Source organism: Sylvia atricapilla, chromosome 5 (genome assembly GCF_009819655.1).
Source record: "Sylvia atricapilla isolate bSylAtr1 chromosome 5, bSylAtr1.pri, whole genome shotgun sequence".
Lineage (NCBI taxonomy): Eukaryota > Metazoa > Chordata > Aves > Passeriformes > Sylviidae > Sylvia > Sylvia atricapilla.
Window position 1 is genome coordinate 46,707,718 of NC_089144.1, and position 25,472 is coordinate 46,733,189.

Below are 25,472 nucleotides of genomic sequence, written 5' to 3' on the forward strand. Positions count from 1 at the left end.
AGCTCAGCAGATGCCTGCCCATGACCCCAGCAGAGCTTGTAACTGACCCCAAACAGGAACGTCAACAGTGCTTTTCATGAACAAAGCTGTCCTCGTGGGTTGACATGGCCTTGTGTCATATATGAAGACCATTGACTTTGTTCTTGTCACTTGCAACATCCATTTCAATGTGGCTGAAGGCAGGGTTGTCAGTTCCTTCATCATTCATGGTAAACGGCTTCCAGTTCAACACTTCCACTTTCTCTGGCTAAAAAACAAAACACAAAACCCATGCTGTGAAACAGAAGAAACAGTCTTCCTCTCTTTGACCTGTCTTTGGCCAGCAGAGTCAGGCCTGACATACAGGGTGCCTTGCAGGAAAACACGCTGGTTGCTGAAAGAGCACAAATACTTACTCATTGCAGTAGATAGTATTTTTCTAGGGGCATGGAAAGTTTTGTATTGCGTAAGGTAATTTACTAATTGTGTAAAATGTTCTTGTCCTACAAAGTGTTCTTGTCCAGCAAATTGTATAAAGTCATTTTGGGTGTGCAAAGTTCTAATTATTGTTTTCATGTCTAGTGATTTGTCACCACCAGGTCTTTGAGCTACTGACTCCCAACCCTTCATCCTTGCCCCATCTGTGACAGGAAGAACAGATTAACAAGCATCACTGCTTTGATGTTGCATTTCTGTTAAAAAGAATGAGATATTGAGCTCTTCATGTGCAGAACGTTGCTTAGCCCTGATTTTATCTCATCAGCTTTCTGCATTATTTGTGATGCCAAGCACTTGTTATTCAGCTCTTAGCTATATAAGAGACAGATACTTGTTTTTGACTCCAGGCATAAAATAAGTACGGCTGTGGACATTAGCTTCCATGTCGATGGTGGATTGGTTTTTTGGTTGTTTTTTTTTTTTTTTTTTCAAAAGACTTCAGGGATTAAATTCACAGATAGTGGAAATAGATGTTTACCCATTAAAGACAGTGAATGACACTAACTGGATAGTTGATCTCCAGTACTGACATGGTCAAACATCATTACAATAGTATGGTAAAATATCCCTTTTTTTCACTGGTATTCTTATCCAGAAGCTGATCATTCTAGAAGGAGTTGTCAGTATCGAGGGAAAACACTTTGCAAGCTGGACCATCTTAGAAATATGATTATTGTCTGAACTACTGAACAAATCTGAGCTTGAATGTTCAGCTGATGATATTTATTGAAAAGTTATGTGTAGTATATTTTTAAAAAAAGTAATCCCCCCGTATTCCCCCTTCTAAGGGATGTTATTACCCAATAATATTTCCCCTTTTCTTTTTTCTTAGGATGAGAGCTAGGAAACAGATACACTGACTAGAAATGTTTTCTCCCAAACAGTAGCCAGTTACAAAAAAATTCAGACCTTAGAGAACACATGCTCATAAACAAAGGAAGCTTTGCTGAGTCCAAGGTGTGCCTTGGGGCAGCTTCCTAGAGGCCAGTTAGGGAGTATTTTAGCAGAAACATGGAGAAAACTGTCCCTTTACTCAGCTGTTTCTCTGTTGCTGACTGAAGTTAAGTTGTGGCAAAACTGCTTCCTTGCCTGTGGCAGCTGCCTTACTCCTACCTGCCTTGTGGTTTGCTACTGCCTTAAAGCAGATAGTCCTATCAGGCAGCATCAGGTGCTATTGATCCTGATTGAAAAAATGTAATCCAGAAAATTTGTTTGCTTTTGTCCCCAGGAGGAAAGACTGATTTAAATCACAGATGCACAACTACACTTACTTTCTCAGTTTCAGACCGTGAGAAGTTGGACAGGAAATCTTCCTTGGTCAGCAGGAATTTAGGATCCGTATTCTGCTTTAGTCCTCCTACAAAACAGGCAAGTTTCATTCAGCCAGCTTTCCATATGTGAACAATGTGTCAGACCCCAGCTGTGGGCACCAAGCCAGGCATGCAGGACAGGCGTGCATCAAAACCCGTAAAGCAATGACAGACCTTAGGGATCATTTCTTTACAAAGGTGTATACCCTGCCCCTCTCAATATATAAAATGATCCCTCAAAGTCTATTTGAAAGGCCTTAGCTATTTCCCAGTTTCTTAGATCCTCCTCAGATTTCCAATTTTTGAAAAAATTCAATCTGGCAATCACCAGAAAAGAATGAATCGCATACAATGATGTCTAGGACTATGCCAGTCCAGGAACTGTGGCACTAAGTGCTACCCTGAACCCTGAGCTCCAGTTCTCAGCTCCCTGTCAGCAAGACTCCTGTCTCCAAACTCACCAGCAATTTTTATAGTGAATTGTTTAAGGGTATCCCCAAGATGGAGGGATGAGGATTACTGGAATGTCTTGGCATTTTAAGACATAGATTAGCTGTTCTTGGGAGGGAAACAAAAGAGATGTAGGTGCGAGGAATTAGCTCTGCTTGCCACCTGAGGCTTAAATGGAATCTTGCTCCATGAAAAGCAGGGTGACATTGTGCCTGGGTTAATTCTTTTGTGCTTCTGTTCTTGGGCTGAGTATTTCTCATACGGATTTAGTGAATTGTCTGCTTTTCATGCTTTGTTTCACATCCTACAGGTAACCTGATCCCTACCTGGCAAAAAGCAAAATTTGGGATCAAGCATCACTATAGCAATGGGAAGAGCATGTGCTTGAAAAAAAGTGTGGAGCAAATCTTCTAAAAACTAAGAAGGAAAAGAAAATGAGATAAATGTAATTTGTGCTTATAGGCTGCAAGGCATAGAGAAGTTAATGGAAGTGAGTTTGTCTACTGGCTTTGGAGTTTCATAGTCCTGGAGCAGTTGTGGATCAGTCTAAAAATTTGAAATCTAATAGCCTCAAAGATGATGGCTGTTATATGAATCTTGCTGGGGATACTGGGTAAAGCTGTGAGAACAACTGCTTTTTTGCTGTTTCTGCCATGCATGAGGTGAATGACAAGTGTAGTTTGCATCTGACCTGGATGCAAAAGTAGTGAGGTCATGGGCTAGAACTGAACTCCCCACTCTTACCCATGACAAGCTTACCCATGGCAAGCTGCTTTTTCCCTTTGCACGAAAGTACAGGAAACTGAGAAAGAAGCTAAAATACTCATGCAGAGGATTTGCAGCTCTTAGGCATGTTCTTGAGGAATGTGGTGAGAAGCATGCACTCTATGGATGCAGACAACAACCCGTGAGTGCTCTGAACTCACTCAAAGTAAAACTGATTTTGTCCTCTAGAAGCATGGGTGTATATCCTTGCTCAGAGTTGTTGCCATGTCCAGGGACAAGTCTTAAACCTCCACCCCCTGCAGGCATCTAATAAGAAAGGAAAGACAGATGTCTTCTTTCTTTTCTTCTTTTTTTGCCCTTTAGCTTTAAAAATATGCCGAAATTTCTTTCTCCTTAGAGACTTGTAGTAACTTTTGCTGTGAGAAAAGACCAGGAGTGGGATGCAGAAGTGCTGAGGGGAGGAAATTTGATTTAGGATGGTAACCTTTACACAGTGTTTGCAATACGTTACTGGCACTTCCTCTGGCTCTCAGGACATCTCAGTTTGAAAGAGATCTGAGACGCATTCAATCACAGCTCTGAAACTCGTACCTGTTAGGAGGCTGATAATTATTCCCACAACTACTGTGACAAGTGTCCCAAGCGTGCTGAAGTAGAGATAAGACAAGGAATACCAGTTGTCTGCTAGGGCAGGCCTGAAAAAAAGCAGAAAAAGTGTTAACTTCTCCTTTTCTGTTCCAAACTTGAAAATATTTGTTTCCAAACAGTGTATAAATACAGAGATACTTCTGAACCAAGCAACCTGGTAATCTTGAGCTACCTCCATACAATCATATGTGCACTGAAAATTTGTTCCAAAAATTGGAGAACAAAATCCTTTGTAAGAGACAAGGCTAGTCAGTACAGTGAGGCAATGCATGAGACAGAGCAGGTAAAACAGGACAGTCCTGTCTCTGCTATGAATCTAGTTCACAGCTGAACACTCCAGTTATCCAGATGAAGAGATTAATTTCTTTGGCAAGGGTGATGGGACACAAAAAACCCCAACAAGGATCCGACCAGTCGAGCCCATGCAGCTCTAAATAGCTAGAAACAGTAGAGCAACTGTCTTTACACCTCATTCTGTTCTCCTGACTACGTGCTCTATTGCAACAGGTGCTTCCCAGCAGCCAGGAGCAACGCTGGGAGGGCTCATGCGAGAGGTGTGGTATCTGAAACCGGATGTTGGGCACCCAGGTGTGTGTCAGGGTATCTCTTGATTGTACAATGGTCTAAGGTGTAAGGATTTGGAAACCCTAGAAATGTGTTTTTTCAACTTCTTTCTGTTCCTGCTGTTCCCTATATTGTCATTCATGATAAACTTAATTGTGATCATCCAGGGTAAGATATTTGGCAGTTGCAGAGCAGAGGAAATCCCTTAGATTGTGCCCATTCTGAAAGTACTGAATAGAACTATTCTTCACAGTTGCTGTTGGTAGAGCTGCTAACTATAATTTTGCCCTTTAACGGCCATTTACTCTAATTCATGTGACAGATTGTGGAAGTTAATCCAATAACTATAAATTATATCTTTGTTTAAACTGTGGTCCACAGTAAGGCATGTCCAAGCCTTTGAACTCAAATACTGAACTCAAGCTTTTCAGATCAATAGGAAAATTTGACTTCTGTTGTGGGATACTTCAGACAAACTTCAGTCTGATAGGAAAAAAAATCAGAGAAAACTGCTGCATCGCAAACAGTGTGGTAGATAAAACAGAGAAACCCAAAGACTCTGCAGATGTTTGTATTTCTTTAAAAAACGATACATGCTTTGTTACTGCACTTGAGCTCATCATGTACCTTTCTGCACCTGGTGTGCTGAAAATCGTTGTTAATGGAATTTCTGTGGATGTTAAATTTCCTGAGGTTATGTTACAGCCTGCAGTTGAGAGATAGAGTGGCTTGGTCCTCTCTGGAAGTGGAGGATAAATCTGAGATCCAATTCCAACCCAAAGTGAAATAACGAAGCCACTGACAAGACCCACAAATGCCCCCTGCAAAACAAAAAGTGAAATTTGGATTTACATGAAAAGCAAAAGATATTTGAAAGAACAATTAGATGAGTAAGAAATAGTCAAGATAATCTAAACTGTAGTCTCCATAGCAGAAATTAAATATACAGTTGGGAAGTGCTGGGGAGTTTACTTCATTCCCCTTTAGGGAAATGCAGTTTTTTCTCACAGCTCCTGAGCATATCTCTTTTTATTTGGCCACTAGGTCTTTACAATCAAAGGATGATTTTGGCCTGCAAGGTATATGGAAAAATCCTGCTTTATTTGAGGCCCTCCTTAAACAAACACAGAAGCAATTCTTCCATTTTCTCATGTGACCTGTTCTAGGAAACAAGTCTCTCTTACATCAGAGGTAGGTTGGGTTTTAGCTGAGAGCTAGTAATTTTTTTTATTTTTTTACTTTAGCATATATATAAAATTTGCAACTGCAAAGAGGTAAAGATCAGTGATTAGTAAACCCAGCAGGATTACTATTCAGCGATCCTGTGAGACTAAACCATGGACCATATTAACAAGTTTGTCAAATCCTGCTTTGATGGAAAAGGTTTCCTCTGGAAATGGTAATTTTACAATAGGGAAGCACTCTCATACCCCAATTTGGTCTGTAAGTGCTTAGACCCCATTTTCCTGGCCTGACTCCCTTTTGCTCAGACAGGCCAGCATTCTCTGAGCCTACTGGTTGTTCAGCTACATCTCAAGATGCATTGTCCCGGCTTCTAAAACTAGTTTCAAGAAATCCTGATCAAATTTTTTTATTCAGATTATTTTCCCCTGTTTGGATGTGTAAATCTCTTCATGGGATGGAATTTCAAGTTCCTATACAGATCTGTTTGTCATTTCCTTGGGATAAGGAACAAAGAGAGCAAGGGGAAATGTCCTCATGGAAAGTACCAAAGACATCTCCCTTACTGCCCAACAGCAAATTATTGGTGAGAGAGTGGGACAAAGATGCCCAAAATGATCAACAAATTTTGGATGAACAAGTCTTTAAATTTCTACTTACAATTCCATTTGCAAAGGAGCAGAGGATTCCCAAGGCAAACAGTCCTAAAAGGGGGCCACCAACCATGCCAAAAATGCTGAGTGCTGCCTGAGGAAGGGACAAATTCTGCTGTCAGGTGCTGTGCAAGGAAGGTAAAGCCTCCAAAGTGACAAGTAGAGAAGATGCTCAAAAAGAAATTATGAGACTTTTTTAAGTGGTGTGTACTCAGCTGCTAGGGTTTGATATACGGATGCTTAAAACACAAGCTGAGCCATGGGCGGGTTCACTTCAGTACCCAACAAAGAATAAAAAACTAATCCCATAATGGTATTCAGCAATTATTTTCTTATGTAATTTATTCAGGGTCATTCAACATGGGCATAAAAAAGCTGTCTGACACCTACCTGCAACAAGGCTCCCAGAAGAGATGCCACTGCAGCCATAGCAATGCAGACTCCACCATAAAACAGGCCTGCACGTGAAAGGCAGAATAATATATAAATAACCCAAAGTTTGAAAATCACTGATGGAAAAGTTTCTGTCTGTCCCAACATGGCCCCAACATCTCCCAAATAAACGTGCTAACCTCTAGAGTTTTTCTAAGAGTCTGAACTGGCCAAAAGGTCAAGTTTCTGTTTACACTAAGAAGCGATCATGCAAACTTGACTAAATCCTTTTCCTGTGTATTACTGAAGATTAGTTAATAAATGTCAGCCATATGGAATAGCCATAGTGTCAATAACCCACTTATTGTTCATATTTCTCAACTCCTTTCCTTATTTTGAGGCAATGATTTTCAATTCTCAGTCGAGGAAGCAAAAGAGTAAATGCTGGCAGATCACTGGGAGCTGGCACAGTGACAGAGAACATCCCAGGTCACCAGGACTTACTGTCTCTTTCCGAGAACTATAACAATGGCTTACTTGTTTTTTTCCACCTCTGCCCTGATGAGTTTCACTGCTCTAGCAAGAGGTTAATCTCACTATTCATTGTGATGTGTCAGGCAACTCACGATACCACAAACAATTTTCACATAAGCATTGTTTGCAATGTTTAAGAAACCAGCACATTCTCTCATGTGAAAATATTTAACACTTGTTACCCTCCCACCAGTCTGCCCTGTTCCCTGGTATAGGCTAGGACACCATGTTGGCACTGAGGCATTTTTGTTCTTACTACATTCTTACTTCCTTGGGCTACACCTGCAGCTAGTCACAGACAGTACAAGTAGCAGACATAGCAATTGCACTTCCCAAATTTAAACCATCTGCTCAGTCTAGTTCTGATTCTCTCTGAGTTACATTAAGCAGAGGAACTAAATAGTGACATCAGAGAAGATGTAAAATTCCTTGTTCTCTGGGATATTTTTGGGACACATTGCTATTGCTTGCATATCAATTAAAAACATTCAAAATAGCTTCCTTTGCTTCTCATTTTTGACAGATGAAAGAAAAATAGCAGGTTTTACAGTCAGAGATATTTGGCTTTGCAGAATTGCAGATCAGTACTGAACATAGATGCAGTGCATCTTTCCTCATTAAAGACCAAGCAAGATGGTTTCCTTTTTTTCCTTAAACTCACTCATCCCCTACTTGTGTAAAACCTATGCAGCTAATCTTGTCTCCCCCAAATGCTGTGCCAACACAGTCCCACTGGTGTGAATGACTTACTCCTGACATACACCATCAAACCTTCACTTTGTAAAGCAAAAGCAGAGAAGATATTTTCCAGACATACTCATCCCCATGGAAATCCATGACAGCTTCTTTTCAGAGAGAGATTTGAAGTAGGGCTTGATGAGATCTTCAACAGTCACAGCAGCCAGAGCATTGATGCTGGAGGACACCGTACTACAGAAGGCAAGATTTACACAATTTTTTATATCTTAAAAACTGAAATCATAGATAACAGGTAGGTTACTGGCACAGAGAAACTGCCACCGTCCAGAACAGTGTCAGAAAACTAATGTAACTGCTGCATAGGTTTAAATAACTTATCATTCCAGAGAATGCACTTAACAGCTTAGAAAAGATGTTTAAAGTAATAATCTTTGTGAAGTCAAGGCACCTACTGATGAAAAGTCGGGCTGGGCCTGGAGAACTGAATAGAAATATCAATTACATATAGCTAGGCTGTAAACACCTCTAGTATACATTACACCTTCACAAACGATCTAAAGTATGTATCTGAGTAGCTAAAATTCCCACATCACTGTTCACTTTTAATGTACTCTCAGAGGAGGATTCAGATAATCTAATTATGGTCACCTAAAAATTAGGCATCTAGTCCAAACCAAACTACTGTAGGCTCCCTGTGGGATCAGAGAAATCAGCACTTCCAAGGCACAAACCAGGTGATCCTTTGTCTGCATGTACCTTGCTCTTGCAAGCCACCAGCTTTTCTTCAGCATGTGAAACAAATATTTTGGCTGTTCCCTCTATTTATGTAGCTACAAGTATTCAGAATAAAAAAATTTATTCTGATGTCCCATTTGTAAATTTCTTCATTTCTATCTCCTTACTATTGTTCAGAGCCTTCCTTGAGACAGGCAATGTTTCTTAAAGATACTCCTTGGGAAAGCTAAACAAAGCACTCCTCAGTACAGGACAGAAGGGTATCAGTCTCCTACAATAAAAATACACACTGGTTGCTGCTTAATGGAATTCATTCAAGACAACTGGAAGCCCAGGAACTCTGGAAAAGAAGTGTCTAAAGATCAGGGATGAGGAAAGGCAGATGACTTTGAAGTTATGCAGGTTTGAAACTGGAAAATTAAAGATAAGCAATAGGAAATTTCCCCAACTGTAGCTATTTAATGTAACCACCCATTTGTAACACTCAAAAAATTCCTATAGCAGAGGGCCTTCAAAAGCACAGAGAAGGATTGCTTAGTGTTTTACATGGCATGTGGCTAGCTGTTTCCTCATGTTGTTAGTAGGAAACTCCAAATAGCTTTGAGTCCTAGGACCCAAACACTGGAAACTACGGATTTTTAAGCTGCATCAGCAAAGAGGTCATGGTGATTTTTTTAAAGAATATAAATTAACTAGACAAAGAAGTAAGTACAAAAGTTTTAGTATAGATGCAATTTTACCTCCAACAAAAAAGAGAAAAAAAGGTAGGAGTTTCCAAATTATTAAATTACCTTAATGTTCCACTGTAGGCACTAGCCACAAAAAGTCCCGGTACTCCTGGAAAATCACGCAGGATATCCAACACTAGGTATGGCATTAGCTGAAAAATTCAGATTAAGAAGTATTACCATCTTGCCCTAATTTTTCACTGTATTGTTTTTTACAGCCTTCTCACTAGCATTCTGTCCAGCTTTTCTAATTTTTAATGTCCTATCTTGCTCTCTTTATTTGTTTTCTACAAAGAAAATCAATCCCAAAATGTCTGTTAGAGCTACAGAGAGTCTGTTGAGACCACCTAGCTGGAGTGCTATGCCATCAGGACATAGGTTTCCAGTGACAATTGTAGAGCAAGCTAGGGCTGAGCAGCAGGTCATGTGTACAGTACATCACTCCCTTGTGAGGGCTGGGTGCCAGAGATGCTTTTTCTGCTGTTGACTCCACAAAAAGGGGTTTATATACAGTCCAATAACCTCAGATATTGGTACCTGAGATCAATTTCCTTATTGGAAACTGTGCACCATTTTTTGACGTTTGCAAGAACTGAGTGCTGGAAAGAGAGAGGAATTTTAAGATTTTCTTCCTGTGAACAATTTTTTTTTCACAGACAAGTTGCTATTTTTAGTATCTTGCTTCCATCTTCTACCAAACGAATCTGACTAACATGAAGAACTTAATTTCCTTCCAGTTTCCACATTGGCTCTTATTTTATTCTACTCTCAAAGACCAAGTGGTCCTGCCTCAGGTGCTCCATTGTCTGTGCTCTTCTCCTGGCTTTCCAGCTACTGTCCATTGAAGCATTATCCAGAGCCTGTGATTATCCTAAGATTAAACATACAAATAAAATTTATTTGACTTCCTTGGGCCCTGGCTCTGGCCAGTGTGTGGGCTGCTGCTCAAGGGCACTGCTGCTCTCTTCCACTCACTTCTCGTCAAAGCAGTTTCATGTCATGCTGGCACCTCTAAACCCATTTTGGGTGAAAACCCCACACATTTCAGAGGTGGATGGACTGAGTGCTCTCCACATTGCAGCTCTCCCTGCTGGTCACCTTACCAAGTGCTGAGGGACTTGCAGCTCCATGAGAGCTGGGGAATGCAGGGATTGAACAGTGCCAAGGATGGATCTGCTGCTTTCTCCAGGTTATTCCCTTGCACTGCGGTCTCAGCCTGACACAGGATTCCAGCATGTCACTATTTCCAAAGCCCTGACTCTTGAACTACCTTTGTGTGGTTATTATGGCTGCAGAGGAAGGATACCCTTCCACCACCTTTCCCCAGAATTTGGAAGGCCCTACCTGATCAAGTGCTGACACCTGGTTGGCCGTCCATGGGTCACAGTCTTTGTAGATGGAGTAGAGGGCCAGCCCACACAGTGTGGCACAGACCAGGATCGCCCAGAGTCCCACCAGGTTGATGTAAAGGGACCTGCACCAACACACATGGAAACACCAAGTTAGAGATCAACATCCCACAAAAGATCCTGCTAAGGCCAAGCAAGGAAGCGCTCGTGCCTGCACCCAGGAGAGCCCCCTGGTCAGTGACTGCCTGCCAGCAAGGGAGTCACCATATGACTCCCAGCATTTCAACCACAGTGAGATCACATTTCTAAACATACAAATGACACTTTTAGTTTTGGTATCACAGTCTGAGCACTTGTCCCCTGACAGTGGAAATGGTGGGAGTGATACAGCAATCCCCACATTTCACCATGTGTACAAGTTGCACATTGCAGGCAGCAGGCCAGAAGATGCTCTTTCCCCCATGCCACACAACTTGACAAACCCCAAGCAGATTCGTAAGGCAGGGTGCCCCAGATCCAAGTGTGAGGTACCTTATAGTCTGTGGACCCAATATTTTCTGAGCCTGAGAATTGCCAGCTCTTCTCAAGGGAAACTTTTTCCAACAGTTTTCTTTTTCTTAAAACAACTTTGTGTAAACCATATTCTTTTCCCATAACAACAGGTGTTGTTTGCTGTTTCTGTTACTTAGCAAACAGTAACAGACGAGTTACTTAGCCAACGGAAGAGGCATCAGTTCTATAGACCAATAACGTGCCTTCTTAGCACAGCATGTTATAAAAGAGCTGAATGAATTGTAAATAAAGTCTTCTGATTTCTACTGCCTCCTGACTGGAGTCAAGCATCTTTATTTTGTGTCCCACTGCGACAATAGTCAGCACTAGCATTCACTCCTTTGTCTCTCAAGCTGCAGTATCATGCTTACACAATGCTGGATTTGTCCTTGTAAAGCTACAAATCTCCCATTTCCCCCTGAGACAGTCTCTGTGGGAAGCAGCAATGAGAAACTGGAGCCTGAGACCTGGTCTGGAACTGCCTGTGGCTGCCTCTTCCAGAGAGCATGGACTCTCAACAAGCCCACGACTTCCCCCTTAGTAACTAAACAACTTGGAGTCTGGTATTATCCAGAAACTCCATCACCTCCCCATGTCCTGATGCAAGCTTCAGCTTCAGCTGACGGTGAGACCAGAAATGTGTTTTCATCAGGCATTAATGCTGCCTTTGCCATACAACAGGCAGCTTCTACTGGCAGTGAAACCACATTGTTCTCCTTGCTTTGTGAGGGCTTTTGCTTTCCATCTAAGTCTCTGGGTCTCTCAAATGTTTCTAAGCTCTTGATGTCTCCTGGGTCACAAAATTCTTGGTACCTCCAGGGTCACAAAGTTTTTCTCACCTATAGTGGTGAGTATAAGCAAATAGAGTCACTGGGAGCAAGGCCTTGAAAACCGGTGCTCCTTTCTGGCAGCTGCCTCCTGGTTATCTGTGTACCACTGATGGTGATTTAACTTCCTAACAGATCACATACCCTGCACCTGTGCCAATCCATAAGACCCCCTCAGGGAGGACATTTGGTTTCTGTGCAAATATATCCATGCTTGCAGTGCTTCAGGAGGCCTTTTAGTGCTTTTGGTTCCCAAGGGACAACAGCCTTTGTATTTCTGTAGAGGACCGGCAGGATGAATGAAGAAGTAAACCTAACTTTATAAGCCTTGTTAGACATTGAAATGGACATTTTCAGAAAGGCGTAATGTAGGTTAACCAATTGAACTATCAGTTTTATCTAATAGAAAGTTTTTTTGGCAAGCACAATGCAAACTCTTAAAAAGATCTGTATAAATAAAAGCTGATTTACACATTGTAAGGGGAACTCTGCATTTTTGCCTTGTATTTGCAATTAGGGGTGGTCTAAACACAGAACCAACAGCACTTTATATTTCTCTCTAATTTAATAGAAATTAAGCAGTCCTCTTCTCACAGATGCTTATGGACTGAGTGGATGTCTTGCATCCACTTAGCAGAAGCTGTTCCTGCACTGGCATAATCTATGTTGATATACAATATCCAGAAACTGATTTAGCACAAAATTTAACCAATGAGTAAAATCAATCCAACTCTCTTGAATTGATGTAATAGAAGAATTAATCTAGAGCCTGTAGTGAAGATTAGAAAGTCAAGAGAAACACACAGAAGCAAAATAATTTGTCTTGTTTTTAAGCAATTCTTGTTTATAAATTGCATCAGTGTTAGACAGAGAGCTGGGTTTTTTTCCCTTCTGATTTATATCCCAGCTCATGGTACACCCTATGACTAAGCACTGGAGAATAACAATTGTTATTCTCCACTATTGGAGGGAAGTGTTTCCATTAATTCTGCGTGAGTAACGTGGGGTGGAGTTTGGGTGAAGTAGGCACTTTGACTGCAGAAAGCTTATATTCAATTGTTTGTTTCAGGCTGGCTCTGAGCAGTCAGCACTGAAATAGGCCAGCTGATGACCTTGAAAGGAAAGTAGCGGAAAATGCGCGTTAGTAGCCCATATTTTTCTGACAGTTTAGCTCTCCTGCTCTGAGTGCCTCTTATCATTCAGATATAAGCATTATGTTTAATTTGCCTAGTGAGTGTTTGAAGATGACAGAACGTGTTCCTACCTACTGGTGTTTCTTGAATGGGGTGAAATCCCTTCCCAAAGCCTGAGAAAATTCCTGTTCTTATGCCGCTGTTAAAGGCCTTCCCAAAACCTGCAAGTTGGGATCTGTGAAGGAATTATTTTCTGAGTTCTAATGTGTTATTGTGCTGTCACTTAAAAAGCATGGGGGTAAAAATCCCTATTACTTTGACCTGATGACATTTTGCACTTCCATGTACAGATTAAATGACAATAAGAGATACAGGCCAACAACATGACCTGTCAGATGTGTTTAATTACATCTGAATGTAAACTAGATCGTCACCACAGAATATCAGTGTTTGTAGTTGTGACAAGCTGCAATGATTACGCAAAATGATTTCTCCATGCAGAAGAAATATCTTGCACAAGTGAAGCACAAGCAAGATGCCATGGAGTCCAACCACCCATGCCAGCATGACGGGGCTCTTCTGATTAAGGCTCCGCAACCATTAATATGAGAGCCTAAATTTCATCTAACCCCCTACAGAACCGGATAACTTCCAACCCTGGCCAAAGCTGCTGCAACAGCTCAGAAAACCTACCCTGAGGCTGACATGGAGTCAGATTCCCTTTGGTCACACTGATTCTGAGACACTGGAGGTGTCTCTGCTCTCAAAGAGGGCAGGGAAGGTGCAAGAGAGGGGCACAGCTCTAAGTGGAGCAGGTACTGGGAAAAACAGCCTGACTGGCACACAGATCTGGTGCAATGCATGCATCTGTTCTCCCACAAGCAATCATTCTAGGCAGTTGTGCATGTGCCTTCAGCCTCTTCAATGCTAAGAACCTATAACCCAGCCACATGCCAGAAACTGCAGAGAAGCGATCTGGTATGTTGGAGATGTGGCAGGGAACACTGGAGATGTGTCTGATAATGAGCATCAACACATTCCTGTCTGCAGCACAAATGGCTGAAAAGCAGGTTTTCTTTAATGATATAAGCAAAATCTTTCAGTTGTAAAGGGTGCACGATTTTGTGGTATTTTGCTAGCTTTATGAAGTGAAAGCCTTCATAAAGCTTCTTCTCTGTCACTGTACCATAGAATGACAGAATGTATAGGGACTATGGTTATGATGTGGGCTTCTGTATATCTTCTGTAAATGAACTTCATGAGATCACTAGTAATTCTTAAATCCTGAGTTGTGAACTAAGGGATTGATACTAAAGATAAAGAAAAGATAATAGAGCTAGAATATATACTCCATTCTGGAGTAAAGGCCCATCAGAAATGTTTACATTCAAGGAAAACATAACCCTCTGCCAGCTTCCACAGTTAATTCCCTAAAAAATATGTCATTATTATTATGAACACAAAATACATGATTACTCAGCAATTTTATCACTGAATAAGTAATTTCTGGATTTCCTCACACCTATATTCATTGTCATGGGAAAATTGTTTAGTCTTTATTTATACAAAATCCCTACACAATGATTTAGGTTTAGTAGAGCAGCAATTCAACATACTGTTTTGATATGACTTCATCATAAGTACTATAATATTTGGTCTTTAAGTTGCACATAGACTTAATTCAGCTATTTCTATATGAGAATACTGGCACAGTGAAACACTCAGGAACAAAGTTCAATCATACAGCAATCACATGTAACTCATATACCAGTATTTATAGTGCAAAATTTCTTCTACCTGGTCCACAAAACAGAAGGCAAAAGTTGTTAGCCTTTATAAATGCAATTTATACAGACAAAATACTCTCACATTCCTTTAAAAAAATCACTCTTATAAATAACAGCCACTGCTAAATTCAGACAGTAACTGCAGACAGACTTACAATTTTGCATGGAATCTGCTTTTGCATGCAATGTATCTCTGGACTTGAGACTGGTTAACCCCGTATATACTAGTCCACGTGAAAGTCCCACCTATAACAATCGTCCAGAAGGTGTGCCTTTGCAAAGGATTCGGATCAAAGCTACAATGAGAGGAAAAAGAGAAAAAATTCAGAATATGAAAGTCTTCTTAATAGGTAAAGACCTTAATGCTTAAAAGAAATAATTTCTTCATGCTTGTTCTAATACAAACTTTCTTAATTTGGCCAGATTTTGAACATTAAGTTACTCTTAACTTTCTGTGAAGTCACAGAAAGCAAATTTTAAAACTCAGAGCTGATAAGCCGAGCCAATGAAATACTCTGAACTGTCCAAAGGTGAAGCTTTATTTGCCGATAAACTACAGTCTTATGTAAAGCTGTATGATGCCTGTGATGGTTGTGATGAAATGATGCTGCAGTAAAAAGTGTAATGTGCCTGCTTATCTAGAGGGACATCAGTCTAACACCAGCATAAAAGTGTGTTGACAATCCCAGCCTTTGTGGATAGACAGTCTATAAAACATTTTGCTGGTTTAGCTTTAAGTAAACAGCAGATTTTAGGTGGCCATAATTTAAAAACTATTATTTTTAAATCAAACAGATATAGCAATAAATTATATTTATTTTGGTGAACGTTGTAGTATTATTTCACCAATTCATCCTTTATTCCTTTTTTTTTTTCCATCTGTGAACTCTGTGACTGGGGGAAGAATCAGTATGGTACAACCACTGCAAAGGAGCCAAACAGAATGAAATAAATTGCTGTTCATAAGAAGAAAAAAATACCCATGGATTAATTACTTACTGAAGAATTTAGTGAAGAATTTTACGGAATAACCTGATTAATATTGTGAACTGATAGACAAAGGACAAATTGCAATACTTGTCAGACTAAACTTTCACTAATAGCACTGGGTGAAGGTTCGCAGAAGAATCTTGTATTCATCAAAGGTACAATAACTTTTCACTTGAAATGGTCTTTGATTCAACATTGCCAGACTGAATATTCTTGAACTTGTTAAATGATATTTTTAGGCTATGATTACTTGCAATAATGGCAGGTAAAATACTATTAAAACTACTTTTGTTTTTTTCTTTCAGGGAAAAGAAAAACAATTCTCTTTTTCAGATTAGGCAAAAACTATTATTTTCCCATTTGTTTTGGTCCAGTTGCTGAAATGCCAAAACAGCTCTTGGCAAATTGTAATTATAAATACAAATGTGCTCTCCTATTCACCATTCTCTTTCAGTGGAATCCCAAATGTATCCTTAAAAAAAACTACTCAACAAAGTAAAAAGGTTTTTCTCTTTCCAGGATTTTGCATGGTGTGAAACCTAAAAAATATTCCTCAAACTAGGTAAGCTTGTTTAAAAATATACAGAAACTGGGTCACAACTCCTTCAGTAGCAGTTTAATTTCACAGTTAGTTACATGAGCTCTACTTGTAGGAATAAAGATGCACATCCTCTGCAAGTACAAACTCACTCCCAGAAGTTTAATCTTCCTCCATGGTAGGAATCATTTACAATGTGTCCAATTCCCTCCTGAACCACCACAGCTCGTATAATCACAGATGAAAATCCAGCAACCATGATTCCAACCTGGAAAACATCTGTCCACACCACTGCCTTCAGACCACCCTGCAAGAGAAACAGCACCTATCAGGTACAACAAGGCATGAGCACTCCTGCTTTGCACTCACATTCAACTAACAGAAACAATTCCATCTGTTATTATCCGTAATAGATGAATTTCATCTTCATCTTTAACGGAACTAATTCTGTATTGATGTCACTAGAACTTGTATTCTTGAACCTATTCAAGACATCCTGGCCCTTTTGTGAAGTGCATGGGAATTTACTTTGGCCATATACAGTTTAATCCAGAATTTCCTTCACCACATAACCTGATTCAGAAGTTTGTATCAAAAGATAAATTTTCAGACAGTGCTTATCTTACTTATATACAGGACCACTAACTCCAGAAGGTATACCAATCATCTGAATAAAAATAAACCACCATATGCAAATAAATTTGTCACTGAGGTTCCGTTTCATAATTTCTAGACACTTGGTCAATTAACACTAAATTAAAGACCAACCTCTTCCTGTGGCATGCTATTTTCAGTGACCCTATTCAATAACACACCAGTTGCATTGAGGTGTTTGACAAGTTGCACAGCAAAACCCTACTAGATCAGAAGAAAAATCACAGGAGGATTTTTAGAAAGAGAAATCTACCTGTTTTGCTATTCTTTCAACAAAAACAGAAGTTTGAGTGTATCATAACAAAAAATATTTCAGTTGCATAATGGCTGCCTATGCATTCAGAGAGGTTCCTGGATAAATATGGTCTGGTGTCTACACCTGTAAAATGTGATTCCACAGAGTAACCTGATTATCAGGCTACTTTTTAATAAATTCTATATGTGATGTGAGTGGTGAAAGGAACAGATTTTTTCTCAACTGAAGGGCCCACGTACCAGTGTGCAGTAGAAGGTGCAGACTACGCCAGTCGCCACCACTGCGCCCCACAAGTCGAAGCCAGTGACTGAAAAAGAGGGAAATAGCACCAGCTATGAATGAGGCATTGGGGACAAAACACTGAAGGTCAATTATAAGCTAGAAATAAATTAAATGCAAAAGTACAAGGTATAAATGGAAATTAAAAGATTAGTGTGTCTAAACCATGGGATTCACCCTAACCAGTTCTAAAACTGAAATAGTTGTTACAGATTTGCAAACCACTAAAAACTGAGATTTATTTCAGGATGTAGGAAGCTATTTGCCTTTAATGTGAACACTGCCAAACAACATGTCCAATATGTCCTAACTCAGGAAAGTATTAAAATACATATACTTCCTTGAAAGACCTGTGTAGTTGCTACTGAGCCCTTAGGCAGGGATTTAAGCAAGTAAACAGTATGGGTGCTCTCCACAGAGGTAAGGTTTTTCAGGCATTGTCTGGAAGAAATGTGTCAGAACAAAAGCCCTTATTTTATTCTTCCTTCTCTTAAGGATCATATGTTTCTACTGTGCAACACTGTGCTATGCTGTGGCTGACATATAGGCTGTCACTGCCCCAGCTTAGAATGCTCACCTGGTGCCAGGCAGGGTATCAGGGGGCTCCCTGACAAAGAGCTCAGGCTAATGAGAAACATTGAAACAAAACTAGTGAAAAATGTAAGTTATTCTAATTAGGAACCAGCTAAATCATAGCTTGGTTTAGCATGTATTTGCAAGGCAAATATAAATATCAAAGTCACAAAACCTGAGGGACTTATACACTGGAGGAAACTAGTACAGAGAGTGTAGGGTTTTTTATTCCTTTTTGTTCAATGAACAGGGTAAAAAAAGACATTCAATAAGTAGAAAACTGTGACTTGATTCTAGCCAAAATGATTAATTTTTTATTTGCATTTTGTTCTTCCCTTTTCTTGCAAAATGAACAAATTAATGGTGTCAGATTAAAAGTTTAATTTGGCTCCATAGAAAAGCTTTTGCCCTTTTAGAAATCAATGTGGCTCATTTTCAAATCAAAAAGTCATTGTAAAGTAGAAAATGGAAATATTTAACTTTGTTAATATCACAATAAACATCTTAAGTTAACAATCTCTTTGCTGTTGATTTGCTTTTCCTGGAAAAACGAAAGACCACATTAAACAGTTCCAGGCAGCCCAAAATCATATTTACAGAACTTTTGCCTTGCTCTCATCTTGAAGAACAGCACTTATCCAGAAGAATTAAACTTGGTTTTAGTGCCTGCATTGCCTTCAAAATTTACTTAAGTCTTCTCAACTTTTCTGAATAAGCCACTATCTACAGATATTGCATCAGAGGTAGAGTAAATAAGAGCCAGTATTCCCATAAATCTCTTCTGTAATTCCTTACAGGCAGGGATTAAGGAACTAGGATTACAGAGCTCCCATTAAAAGACTTCACAGTCAAGCCCTGAGCTATATTTTTAGGCGTTGCATTACCAAAAAAACCCCACCATACCAATACTATATGCGGAATAAATTAAATCAGTAGAGGAATAGTTGCAGTATACTCATCTTACCTTGATTTAGTGCTAAAGCTGGAGCATAAATGACAATACCAGTGTATAAAGTCTAGAGCAGGGAAAAAAAAAAGAAAAAAAAAGGAAAGATCAAAAGAAATGTAAGTTCCTAGAAAGATAGTAACTTTCTGAGATGATTTCTTTTCAAGCATCTATGTAGTTTATATTTCCTAAATTCATAACTGTTGACAAATAATTCCAATTAGAAGACAAATGTCTGAGGCTATTAAGCTCTGCAGTCTCACAGCCTAGTGTTTGAACCAAATACCAGGGACTCTTAAATATAAAATCCATCTTCATCTTCTCCCGGCTTTTATAATTAATTTATTCTAGTCCTTTAAAACTGCAAAGGAAACAAGAGCAAAAGGAAGTTAATGAGGTTTACACATGGTTTGTCAAGGAATCTATTGCTATAATTTTCTCAGTCTTGAGATCAATATGCCTTTCAGTATACAGCTATAATTCGTGTGCGTAAGAACACAAAATATGACATTAGTTAGTCATTACAGATTGTGTTACAAGGAATTATAACCTTCAGCCTGTAAATGAAGACATACGTGATTATATTTTCAACCACACTAAAGATACAGACAAATCAAGGAGCTATTCCATCTACCTTTGTGGGCACAATGGGATTCATACACTGATATCCTCAATTTCTTTGTCTATGGTTCTAAATCCTGTTTGCTTTTTTTGTCACTGTTATTACTGCCACAAGTTCAGCTGTGACATGGATCAGGAGAATACAGCTTCCAACATGCTGATGACTTCTCTGAAGGTCAGTGGTCTTGATTCAAAGCATAGCATTCACCACTAGGTTGTGAGCTAACATGCATCAGTTTTCCATGGCTGGACTCTTCTGACTTTCTGATTTACAGGTTTGGGATTTGGGCATGGAAAAAACAGCATAATCAGATATCACACAGGAATCATCCATCTTCTGCCCTTCCTGCAGTGTCCACCCTAGGCACAGGTGGAAAACCAGAGCAGGATTGCTAAATACTGAATTACTTGCCATGGCTTTTGAGCAGATCAAAACCAGTCCCCAAGCTGGAGCTCTACCACATGGCTGGTGGCTATGCTGGGGACAGAGCCAAGAGGTAAAGGGAGTGAGCAGTCCTCTAGCTGAATGAGGAAATCAGTATGGAGAAGCTGCTTCACCTGGCCTTAGCTAATTGCCCTGACCCCCTCCTGCACATCTGCTAAAAGCACATGCCAGAAAGGATAGGGGGGTCATTGGGGAAATAGTAATTCCTACCTGTGTGCTACTCCCTGCCACTGTGTGTGCAGGCTTGTTTCTCTCAGTGCTATGAGTCCTCTCTAGATTTTCATATATAGCTTGTGTAACAAGAAAGCTGCCAGTCCTGACTAGTCCCTGGTGAGTATCTCCTCAGAACTACCTGCATCACTTCCCAGCCAGCTCCTGACACCTGTCTAGCCCAGTCAACGTTTGACTTGCTGTCCATACAGCGACTGTCAGCATCTGCTGCTGGAACATAGAACCATAGAATGGTTTGCATGGGAATGGTCCTTTAAAGAACATCTAGTTCAACATCCCTGCCATGGAGAAGAACACCTTCCACTAGATCAAATTTCTCAGACCCCCATCCAGTCTGACTTTGAAAACTTCCAGAGATGGGCCATTGCATTCTCCAGGCTACCTGGTTCAGTATCCTACTATCCTTGTTGCAAAGAAATTCTTCTTTATATTGATTTGAAATCTGCCTTCTTTCAGTTTAAAACTATTATCTCTTGTCCTGTCACTACAGGCTTTGGTAAAAAAATCTCTCCACCTTTCTCATAAGCCTCCTTTGAAAGGCTGTAATAAGGTCTCCCCACAGCCTTCTCTTCTCCAAGTTCAACAATTAATCCAAACTTTCTCAGCCTTCCTTCACAGGAGAAGTGTTCCACCCTCAAGACCATTTTTGCGGTCATCCTCTGGACCCTCTCCAAGAGGTCCATGGCTTTCTTGTGTTGGGGACCCCACAGCTAGATGCAGTGCTTCAGGTGGGGTCACACAAGAGTGGAGTAGACAGAGAGAATCACCTCCCTTAACCTGCTGGCCACATTTTTTTTGGTGAAGGATAGAACTGGCTTTCTGGGCTGTGACCAGACTTTCTGGCTTGTGTCAACTTTTTCACCCACCAGTACCTCCAAGTTCTCCTCTGCAAGGCTGCGCCAAACCAGTTCATCCTTCAGTCTATGCTGATATCTGTGATTGCATCAATTCACGTGCAAGGCCTCTCACATGAGTTTGTTGAACTTTATGGGGCCACTCCTCAAGTCTGTCAAAGTCCCTCTGGATGGTGTCCTTTCCCCTTAGCGAATCAGGTGCTTCACTGAGCGTGGTGTCATGCACAAACTTGCTGAGGGTGAACTAATTCTCACTATCTATGTCATTAATGAAGGTATTAAATAGCACTGGTTCCAGTACATACAGCACTTATTACTGGTTTCCATTGGATTATTTAGCTATTGACTGCAATGCTTTGGATGCAATCATCAAGTTAATTAATTTTCCTTCCAATAGTGCATCAATCAAACTTGTACTTCTTCAAGTCTGTTAATTCAAGGGATTCAGCATGAGAACTTGTGGTTTTCTCACACACAGAAAATAAGTGCCAGAAGCTTTGAACCATCAGAAATCAAAATTCATTAAAACTATGATCATATTTTTGTGTCAATTTAAATAGGATTGACACAATCTTTCCACTTCTTCAGTAAGATTTTTTTCAGTTGTATTATTTCATATCATTTTCTTTAGCCTTCTTCTAAGTATTAATATTCACACAAGAGTTAAAATTGCACCATTAAAATCTGGGAGGTTTTCTTTCCTCACTAGTATTTAATTTATTCAGGTTAAATTGTAAGTGCTTGGCAGAGAAAGCCACATAGAGGTCTTTGGCTAATTTCCTTGAGCACATACTTAAGTTGCATAGAATTATTTTTCTCATCTTTGCAGGCAAAGATTTTGATTAGTTCTTCCAACTTACACAACTTCCTATCTTGTCTTGTCTGACATGTCTTCATATGTGCTGGTGAAACGGTGTGAGGTTTCACACATGCCAGCACTCTACTTTTTCCATGAGGTTGTGTATCTGTAAAAACCAGCTAAGCAGAACTGCTCAAGTGAGTAATGAGCACTGCATTGGGAACCATCTTACTAGTAGTGTAAGTGTGATTGCCCTGTAACTTCTGGTGTGCCTTAAAAAATACAAAAATGGACAAAAAACAAGCATGTAACTTAAAAAGCTTTCTGATTGCATAGTCATTCTTACTTTGAATTACCCCAAATGTCCACTTTTAAATCCTGAAAAGAACACATATTTGTTCTGGTGGATTTGACATATGCTCACTGACATTTAAAAGCTGTGGTTCTGTACTGACTCTTTGAAATGCCCAGACTTTCAACAAACTATACCAACAATAATTTCAGACATTGCTTTAGTTTAACATTCCCCAGGGCAGTAATTTTCTGCTTCTTAGTTTGCAGACACCTAAGGTTTTTCCAGTGGTGGTGGTGCAAACTCTTGTGCAGTAAGTAAATGACAGCTCCTGATAATCTGCTTTGTCACCGCTCACTGACCTGTGAGAATTAGTCAGACTCTGAGAATCTACACACCAGAGGATGACAATTGCCACTGTAGATAATTGGCACACATTTACATTTTGAACTCATTGTGGTTTCTCCAGCAGGTTAGAGAATGACTGCTCTTCACATTGCTATCCTGTAGTAAAGGGTCGCCGTCTCTTGGCACGGTGCTGATGTCAAGTGACTGCTCTGGTATACAACAGTGCCCACAGAGACACAGGAGGCAGCCCAGGACCTGCTCCCCACTTCACTGCTGCAGAGCAGAAGTTTTGTTTCCCCTGCTCCCAGCCACCCAGGCACTGTGGTAACCTCATCAGCTGCTCAGAGGAAACAGCCAGTTACATTCAACCAAATAATTCTGGTGGCTCTGAGGACCACAGAACAGCTTTGAAGTTTACTTGCCGTTTGTATTATGAAAAGGATCGTTCCACAGAGGCGTAGATATTTATTAAATCGAAGTTCTAAATACTGCAAAAAAGAAGAAAAAACAAATGCTTATATTGAAATTCGGCAATATTGATAAGACTAGAATGAAGTGATGAGCAATACAGAAAGAGCAGAGAATAGTTCTTACGCTTTCATGAATGGCCAAAATTCCTAGATTCCCCTCGTTTGATATCTCTTTCAACTTGGTTTGACATTTCTTTACAGACCTCACCACAGGGTAATAACACACAAATAAGTGAAGCAGACATAAGCTAGTCACTGTACAACAGAATCAGAAAAAAAAACAGGACATATTATCACCAGATAGATAGTGATGTCATATCATATCATAAAATCACTAAATATGCTAAGTTCAAAGGGACAAAGATACACAAGAACCATCAAGTCCAACTCGACTCTACACAGGGAAACCTAAAAGCTGACAATGACATGGCAGCCAGAAAATAGAACCCACTAGTTTTGTGAAATCAAAGAGAAAAAAAAAAACATTGTGACTATTAGTCAGTTTGGAAACTCTGGCATTATGTGTGTCCATCTGAACTGCTGTGAGAGATGACAAAAGATTTTCAGTGGTCAGCAGCTTCTCCCCATTTTAACCTCACCTTCTGCACCACCCAAGGCAGCCAGATATATTGTACTGGTAAGTCAAAATTTAGCCTTTTGTGAAAGAGGAACCCTCACTTTTCTATAAGCCTGGAACAGCACAACTTCTACATGAGTCTGTCGTGCTGTAGAGAAGATTTCTTACCACCACCTGTCCTAAACGCCCTCTGGCTGTGTGGTTGTACAAAAGGAATCTCATTTGCCTGACAAATCAGTTCAATCAACACAGATAAACATTGAAGCACCTCAAAAGGTTCACTCATAAACTGAGCATTTAAAATGCGATCTGTGAGCATGTCCACACAAAGAAACAGTCTTGAACTCCTGGACAGACACAAAAGGTTATTAAAAATCTGAAATCAGTCCACAAATAGATATATCTTTTATAGGCATTACTGATTCAACACCAAGATAATCAGTGAGTTTCCAGTAATGATCATAAGCCTTTATTTAAGAGCCCTATTTAAGTATAATCATGACAGTCCAAAGATTAGTAGATTAAAATACGCTGGGAGACACCAGAGATTTCTGTTGGTGAATTCTTATCTAAATCTAGCGACAAAAATCTTGTTTGCAGCCTCCTCCAGGGCTGCAATGCCTCTGTTCAGTGTAATAAAATGCTAAAGATCAGACTAGCCAGTCAAGGACTTTCACCTGCACTGATGCTCCCTTCCCAAAGTCCTCTGCAAAAAGAGCAGTTTGCTTCCAAATCTGCGGCTAGGAACTATCTCCATGCAGGAAGATAAACAGATTGCACAGACATTCTGAATCAGAAGAAAGCAGTGACCAGATGCTTCCCCACCCCAAAACTGTCAGACTTGACCTGTGATTATCCCACTACTCAGCTGTCTCTGTGCTGATGGCTATAGCTTTAACTTACATGCCCGGCTGAAGACCAGCTAAGCCTTATTTCAGCTGAAGTACAAAAACTTTCAGACACAGCATTTGCTGGCTTCTTGCTATAATCATGACGGAGAAGACATTCAGTACTGTAAACAGTCTCAGGTGACAAGGGATATCTTCAAAATCTCTAGGAACAGCACAAATACATACTCTGCCAAAGGGAGACTTTCGTGGTTGCACCTAATCTTAGAAACTAACCTGGAAGGAGTGTGATGTGGTAAGAGAACTCTGATTCCTATAGTAGATGCTTTTGTGCTCTGGTTTTGGTATAGTAATTACAAATGATTAATGACATGTCACAATCCAAGCCGCACTAGGATTAATCCACCTACTGAACTGCATATCTGGCATGAGGAAACAAATCTGGTATGACACACTGCTCCTCAGCTAAGGCAGCAGGGTTGAACATCACCTGTTTGCAGAGAAAACGTGGGCAGACTCAGGGACAGACTGGGTTGCAGCCTGTCCTCAGGAGTGAGGTGATACAGGACAGCCAAGAGCGCAGGGAATTTGTGGGAAGAGAAGATGGAGGGCAGACATGTAGAAAGTAGGCATAAGAAGCCCCTCAGCTCCCTAAAGCTGGGGAAAGATTCTTTCCACCCCACCTTACCTCATAGGTGCTGGTAATACCCAGCTTGTAGAAGACGGGAAGGAAGATCTCAGCACTGCACAGCACCACCAGGGCATAGGTGATGGCAAAGATGCAGAAGACGGCACCATAGCGATAGATCTCAGCAGGGGTGCCCAGCACCGTGACGGCTGACATGAAGCTGGCCGTGAGGGACAGTGCAACCGGGAGGGCAGTCATGCTGCGGCCTGCCATGAGGAAGTCCTTTGATGTCTTCTGTCCCCCTCCCACGAAGGCGTAGTAGATGCCAATGATGGCTGAGATGACCAGCATGGCCGCAAAGACCACATAGTCCCAAACGGTGAAGTGCGCCATTGTA

General features: G+C 40.4%; 1 protein-coding gene across 1 annotated transcript; it reads right to left on the reverse strand.

Annotated features, from left to right (window-relative positions):
• Positions 1–70: 70 nt before the first annotated feature.
• On the reverse strand, positions 71–25,472 carry SLC5A8 (solute carrier family 5 member 8). The gene is made up of 15 exons (XM_066319361.1): positions 25,136–25,472; positions 22,975–23,040; positions 18,981–19,032; positions 17,404–17,471; positions 16,407–16,561; positions 14,882–15,022; positions 10,423–10,552; positions 9,142–9,230; positions 7,734–7,846; positions 6,401–6,468; positions 6,018–6,104; positions 4,803–4,996; positions 3,555–3,658; positions 1,745–1,834; positions 71–231 (listed from the first exon to the last, which is right to left on the reverse strand). The coding sequence occupies exons 1-15, from the start codon at positions 25,466–25,468 to the stop codon at positions 116–118; spliced, it is 1,806 nt and encodes a 601-aa protein (XP_066175458.1). The 5' UTR covers positions 25,469–25,472; the 3' UTR covers positions 71–115.